General features: G+C 49.8%; 1 protein-coding gene across 1 annotated transcript in view; it reads right to left on the reverse strand.

Annotated features, from left to right (window-relative positions):
• The window catches only part of FZD6 (frizzled class receptor 6), a 60,852-nt gene extending 56,549 nt beyond the window's left edge, over positions 1 to 4,303 (reverse strand). The window contains exons 1-2 of the mRNA XM_073330398.2: positions 3,798 to 4,303; positions 2,865 to 3,249 (exon numbers count right to left, since the gene is read on the reverse strand). Coding sequence (XP_073186499.1) covers positions 2,865 to 3,044 — 180 coding nt within the window. The 5' untranslated portion in view covers positions 3,045 to 3,249; positions 3,798 to 4,303. The remainder of the gene's footprint in view (positions 1 to 2,864; positions 3,250 to 3,797) is intronic.
• Positions 4,304 to 7,346: the final 3,043 nt, after the last annotated feature.

The following is a 7,346-nucleotide window of genomic DNA, read 5'->3' on the forward strand; positions in this document are numbered from 1 at the left end:
TAAATACAATTCCCAGACGCAGAAAAGGAGCTCTGTGTAAGCTAGAAAGCTTGTCTTTCAACAGCAGTTGGTCCATTACCTTACCTACCTTGATTCTCTAATATCCTGGGACCAACATAGCTATACCACCACAGTATAGAACATTCTTACAAAAACGTTTTATTATTTTCTCCACTGAGTCTGAGCTGAAACAACTTCATTTGTTTCAACAAACCTCCCCCACTGCAACTTGAGACCATTACTCCTTGTTCTGTCATCTGCTACCCTTGAGAACAGTCTAGATCCGTCCTCTTTGGAACCCCCTTTCAGGTAGCTGAAAGCAACTATCAAATCCCCCCTCATTCTTCTCTTCTGCAGACTAAACAACCCCAGTTCCCTCAGCTTCTCCTCATAAGTCATGTGCTCCACTCCCTAATAATTTTCACTGCCCTCCGCTGGAAGCCCTCAGAGTTACAAACACCAGTGTTATGAACTGACCTGTCAGTCACACCCCTCATTTGTAACCAAAGTACACAATCAGGCAGCAGCACAGTCACCAAACCCACACCCACCCCCCAATACAGTAAAGTACTGTGTTAAACTACTAAAAAAAAGGAAAGCAGCATTTTCTTCTGCATAGTAAAGTTTCAAAGCTGTATTAAGTCAATATTCAGTTTAGTCTGTTTTCACAGTAATTTAAGAAAGCAGGGAATCTTTAGGGCCCAATTCTGTATCAATTTATTAATAGGCTTTGCTATGTCACCCGTCACAGTATAGAAACTCCTCACATATATTAATAAACTTAGCCATACCACTCTGTTGCAAAGCAGGGAAGTGGCATCTCCATTTACAGATGGTGAACTGAGGCAGAGCAACCTCAGATCTTCTCTTTTGGGAGAGAAGTCTGAAGAAAGAATACCACCAATCCCCCAAATCACCCTGTCAAAGGAGAGGATAAGACAAAGGGGAAAGGTAGAGCCACCGGTGCAGAGGCCCTGTGCCTCAGCATTAGCTTTGCCCCTCCCCCCCAGCACATCTCCCTGGCTCCAGTGAAGCTATACAAGAAACTTCCTCTCCCCCGTAGATGGCCATGGAAAAGTCAAGGTGGGCTATATAGATACAGTAATATAGCCTGTGGCTCTATCATCTGTACCACAAATTTTTCACAAAGCCAGAGAGAGGATGATATGCACCCTTGGACCACCCCACTCCTCCCTAGTGGCCTGCCAAGTCTCCATTCATTATTCTCAAGCGGGACCCTGCGCGGAGGCCTCCACAAGGTCAAAAGCAATGAGACAAAAGAATATGGTGCCAACAAAGGAGACCAGACCCCCCTTCTGCACACAAAGCTGGGGACAGCTGCATACAGAGGGCCCCCTCCACGCACAAATTTATCCAAGGTCACACAAGTCTATGGCAAAGTCAGGATTAGACCCTGAATCACCTTGATTTAGACCCAGTGCCTTAAACATTCCTGCTTTCTGGGTCTTGAAAAATCCAAATAGCTATGCACAATGATAAGGATTATTTTCATGGCAAGTGGTGATTGTAAGGACGAAGACAAGTTCCTGCAGAACTTAAGCTTTAATTTAAAACAAATTGTTTCTACCTCTTATGGTTGCAATGATAACCATCCAAGCATTAACTTATTCGCAACTCCAGGGCCCCTGCCACTAGACAAAGCTGTCCCAAGCAGCAGCAGAATCAGCCTTAAACAACTCTGGTCAGTTTCACAGCTGCCACATAGACCTACTGGCAGCTGTTGAGGGACTGGGGCTCTGCTGCTCTACCCTTCTTCCAGCATCCATTATTGTGTCTTCATCCCGCGAAAAGCTCCAGTGCCTAGCACCAGTAAGTAACTGGCATGACTGGGCAGCAGTGGAACTGACAAGGGGTTCAACATAGCAGTGAAACAGACTAGAGGATGGTCATGGTCTCAAATGTACTGGAAAAACAAAAGAGCTTTTTCTTCCCATCTTATTGCTTTAGTTACTCAATCCCTCGATCAGCCTGCTGGTAGCATCATTATTGGGTCCTCAGCCCCTGATAAAAGCATTCAAGTTTTTCCTTGTGCCCCTCTGCCACTTCCATCTTTTGCATTAGCCTCTGGCAAGTACATGTCTGCTAAGTACTTCAAGCCCTGTATTTTCCCTCCCATTTAAAAATGGCTTTGAAACTTGTTTTACAAGTCTCTCAACAAGAGGGCTTTCCTACCACTATAACAACTAACAAGGTTTTTCTGCAGATGGCAAGCTCCCAGAAAAAACTAAGTGTATTACAGATTTTCAGAAACAATTTATTTGGGTGTACGAAGTGCTTCTTTTCTTGTCAACTTTCAAAACAGATGCAGTTTTCTTTTTAAAATGTTCAGTCAGGAGACCTCAGGAAACAAAGAATGGGAAGTAGGGATGAGACTATGCGCTCAGTCTCCTCGATGCACAGCACACAAAGCAGCATCTCGGTAGGGGTGGGAAAGGCAACTTTAAGCTCCTTTTATACACTTTGGATTCTGGCCTGATCAAGGTTCTACTTGCCACTGGACATAATTTAGGCATTTCAAGGAGTTGCTCTAAATCCTGGCTCTGCAACCTAGAGAGGCCCAGAATAGCCACAGTAATGTGTGCTCTTGGCTTGCAAGGGTCTGCATAGGACAGCATACAACTGTCATACACCTTATCTGCACATCCAGGAGGCTGCAACAGGATGGAGAAGCACTTCCTCGGTGTTCAAATGGGCAGCTAGTTGTTTCTATTACCTACCTTCCCTTCCAAGGTATTACAGGATGACAGAAAGATTTATCTGTTTATAAATCATTCCTTTCCAATTGTTCCCAGTTATATTACTTGAATGCAACAAATAATACAAAACAGGGAGGGGCAACTCACCTCCATTTGGACAGCAGCAGTGTCCTGGTCATAATGTCCCATCACATTTGGAAAAAATGTCATATTGTATGTCAGTCCTGTACACCTGGAAACAGTAATTGGTTCACAGGTGAACAGACTGTGCCCTTGTATCAGGGTTAAGATTAGACTGTAAATCACAAAAAACACAAGTATTCCCATTTTTGTCAAGATTTCTGATTTTAGCACATAATTTTGGTCAGTGGTTACAGAGATTTTTTCATATGAAGTCAATCTTCATCTTTTCTTCCAGAAGAAGATGGACAAAGAGCAGTGAAAAGCTGATCAAGCTCCTTGCTTCTCATGGGACTTTCCCAATCTGTACAATCTTGATTCCTTGAAAAATCTTTTTCTCCTTATTTGTGAACTGTAAAAACAAAAAGACATCGCAGCTCAGTGGTAATTATCTGTACAAAAGCCAGTAAATGACATGAAACAGTAGACTTTCCAGCAGAGAAAGCAGGTTTCTATAAATCTGTAAAATGAAAAGACAACTTTTCCCAGGCCTCATTCTCCTCTCACTTGACACTGGTGAGAATGAAGAGTAACTCCCCAGAATCACAGAAATGTAGGGCTAGAAGGGAGACCTCAAGAAGTCATCAAGTCCAGCCCCTATGCTGTCGCAGGACAAAAATCAACCTAGATCATCCCTGACAACAAGCGTTTGCCTCCTCTTCTTTTGTCAACACTAAGCACACCCAGTTTTTTTAAATCTTTCACAATGGGTCAGGTTTGCTAAATCTGAAGTCAAGAGCCACCAACGCTAGCGGAGTGGGGAGGTCAAGCGACAATTTAACCTTCCATCACACCTGGTACCTGTCCAATGGCTCTAAGCAAGCAAGGGGACTTTCCAGACAAGAAATCAATTTCCCCCACCACCACGCAGCCGCTGAGGTTACAGCGGGGAATACGTACAGCAGACAGGCGACCCGGCGCGGGCTCTCCACTCACACCGCTCCGCGCTCCCGTGCCGGGACTGGCTGAGCGGAACCCCCGCGATCGGTTCGCTTGGACACCGCTCAGCTACCGCCTTGCCCCGGAGCTGCAGCTGCGGCCTCCGCCCCGCGCCGGGGCCTGGTTTCCAGCCCCTCCCTGGGAAGCGGCGCCTGGGGCGGGACCACGGAACTCGCTCCATGGCCCCGCTCCAGGCTGCCCCAGCCGGCGTGGACACGGCTCCGCCCAGGGACAAGGCACAACGCACCCTGCCCCCAAGCCGTCCGGGGACCCCGGGCCCCTCAGGCGGCCTCCCCCGGGCCCGCCGCTCGGGAGCCCTGACGCAGCGTTGCGGGGAAGGGGCCACTCTCCCCAGTACGTGCCGCGGCACGGGCGGAAGTCCCCCCCCCCCGCGGCAGCGCAGCCACCCCCCGCCCCGGGAGAAAACCGGCGGGGCGGCTCAGCCCTTGAGGGCGCAGAAGCCCGGTCTTCACCTCAGCCGCAAGGGGGGGGGGGGGCGGCAGCGACTCCTCCCCTCCAATGGCCGCGCCGCTCCGCTCCGGCTGCGATTCCTGCGAAGCACCAACAGGCCGTAACGTCTCCTCACCTGGCCGCAGAATCCCGCGATATTTGAAAGCCGGCGGGCAGGAGCGTGAGGGGGCGGAGCCCGCACGGCCACGTGGCACGCATAGCCAGCCGCGAGGCGGCCCGCCCGCCCGTCGCCAGCCGCTGTCTGTCCCCGCCGGCCCGGCCCGGGCCCATCCCCATCCCCATCGCGGGGCAGTACTGGGCCTTGCTACCTGGGAACCAGCGATGCAGAGGGATAATTTAAATCAGATTTTAAACCTATAATAGTTGAACCAGTGCAAGCTCCCATGTGAACACCGCAATTGGGTGTGAGGATGGCTTCCTGCCCTGTAGTTCTGTTAAACCTGCCCCTAGGCTACCCAGAAATGAGCCACACTTTAACTGAACTAAGAATGTCCCTAATCTCTTGCACCGGTTTAACTGCCCACTGTAAATTATACCAATGCAAGTTTCTCGTGGCAATAAACCCTAATACTGGAAATCAGGAGTCCTGGGTTCCATTTCCTCATGTGCCACTGACCTGTTGCATGGCTTTGGGCAAATCACATAACCACTTGTTGCATTTGTAAAATGGGGATAAAAATACATTACAGATGTCTTGTGAAGCTTGCTTCCTTTGCGTACTGAAAGTGCATTGAGACATCAAATAGAGGGCCTGAAAGAAGATCATTACACAGTGGAGTGTGATGCTGATAACTGAGAAAAAGGAAAGGTGCTTATAGGATGACCAGATGTCCCGATTTTATAGGGACAGTCCCAATATTTGGGGTTTTGTCTTATATAGGCACCTATTACCCCCCATCTCCTGTCCTGATTTTTTATACTTGCTGTCTGGTCACCCTGGGTGATCATGTCATGCCAGTCTTTTGTGAGTCAGTTCAGGATACTGCACTGAAAACATGTAAATTAATTTGTAAGTGTCACATGTGTACAGGAAATTTCCTAACTGCAAAGTGTTCTCTCCCTCAGAAGGTTTTTCATGCCTATATGAAAATGGAAAAAAGAATAATTTGCCCATATACTGCATGTGCAACTCTGTGTGCTGGAACAGTATATGGGTATGTCCCTACCCCAAACAACTTACAATATGAAAGACAATGTATAACATTTGTAAACCTGAATTAGGCTCCAGTCCTGCAAAGTCTTATGCACATGTTTAACTTTATGCATTGTGAGTAGTCACGTTCCAGCGCATGAGTCTACTCTCAGCACTTAAAGTTAAGCATGTGCATAAGTCTTTGCAGGATCAGGGCCTTAGATATTGGCCTGGATCCACAAAGGGACTTAGACATCTAGAAAATCACTGAGATGAACAAAGCCTGAGTTAGGCACCTAGGCTTCCAATATATGGCAAGAGATAAACACCTGAGAATGAGATTCACAAAAGCCAGCATGCAAGGCAATGAGCTACCTAAGCTAACTACTAGCAGATGACGATGACAGAGGTGTGTCCTAAACCCTGCCCCCTCTGGGATTTAGGTGCCTAAATGCAGGTGGAGGACAGTGTTCCCTCTAATTTTTTGCACCCATGTGCAGAATGAATTTTGTTATTTGCACCGATATGGAGGTGATGTTCAGGGGTTTGGAATGTGGGAGGTGGCTCAGGGCTGGGGCAGAGCGCTGGGGTGCAGGAGTGTGAGTACTTCAGCTGAAGGTGCGGGCTCTGGGGTGGGCCCAGAGATGAGGGGCTTGGGATGCAGGAGGGTGCTCCATGGCTACAGTGGGGAGAGAGGACTCCCCACAGCTCTCTCTCCCCACAGCAGCACCTTGGCTGGGGGGATAGGCGCCTGTCCCTCAGCTGCGACAGCTCTGGGACGGGCTGCGTTCAGGGAGGGGCGCCCTGGCTATGACAGGTCCGGGCTGGGTTCGGGGAGGGGCACCCCGCAACAGGTTTGGGCCAGGCCGCCACAGCTAGGTCCAGGCAGGGTTGCCTGGGTTTGGGCCAGGCTGCCCCGGCCGCAGCTGGGTACAGGCCACACCGCGCTGCCCTGGCTGGGTCTGGTGGGCTGCACTGCTCTGGCTGCATCTGGGTTTGGGCCGCGCCTTGCTGCCCCGGCCGGGTCCGGGCCACACTGTGCTTCCCCAGCTGGGTCTGGTTTGGGCCGCCCAGGTTCAGGCCAGGCCACCCCAGCTGTGGCTGTGGTTGTGGCGGGCCGCCCGGGGTCGGGGTAGGGATGCCCTGGCCGCAGTATAGTTGGGGCTGGGGGGCTACCCCAGCTAAAACAGGTTGAAGACTGGGCTAGGTTGGGGCCGGGGGGAGGGTGACCTGCCCCGGCCGCGGCAGGTCCCCAGGCGGGTTCCCTGAGCGCTTGCACGGTGCTACATAGGCGGCTGCACAGCTTACAGGGAACTTAGGTCGAGGGAGACACCTCCCTCTGCTTGGGATCCACAACCATGAACACTCTCTTGGAGTTAGTCACCTCAGCTGCTTTTTGAGCTGGAGGAGAAAGGAATGGTGACTCCCTTATAACTTTTAGCCCAGTGATTACAGCACTCACCTGGTATGTGGGAGACCTGGGTTCAATTCTCATGATGGGGAGAAGGACTTTGAACATGCTTCTCTAACTTCTCAGGAGAGTGTGCTAACCACTAGAGGGGCACCTATCTTCTTCTGCTTGAGGAGCTCACAGGGGATAAGGTATAAGATAGGCATGTGGACGCCGGCTCTAGAGTGAGGAGTTCAGCCAGAAACACTAAGGGACTTTCACAGCAAAATATAGGTGCTGAGTCAGTTTAATACCTACAGAGTTAAGTGACAGCTAAGCAAAGTGCCTAAATTTTGGCCTTAGGTGGCAAAAGTCAGGAGTTATGGTCCTAAATCTTTTTGTGGATCTGGTCCATTAAGACTGCCAAGGAACAATTTTAAAGCCTCAATCCTGAAAAATGTGTATGCTTTACTACAATGAGTGTAGTAAAGTTAAGCATGTGCATAAGTATTGAGGC

Source organism: Lepidochelys kempii, chromosome 2 (genome assembly GCF_965140285.1).
Source record: "Lepidochelys kempii isolate rLepKem1 chromosome 2, rLepKem1.hap1, whole genome shotgun sequence".
NCBI classification, from domain to species: domain Eukaryota; kingdom Metazoa; phylum Chordata; order Testudines; family Cheloniidae; genus Lepidochelys; species Lepidochelys kempii.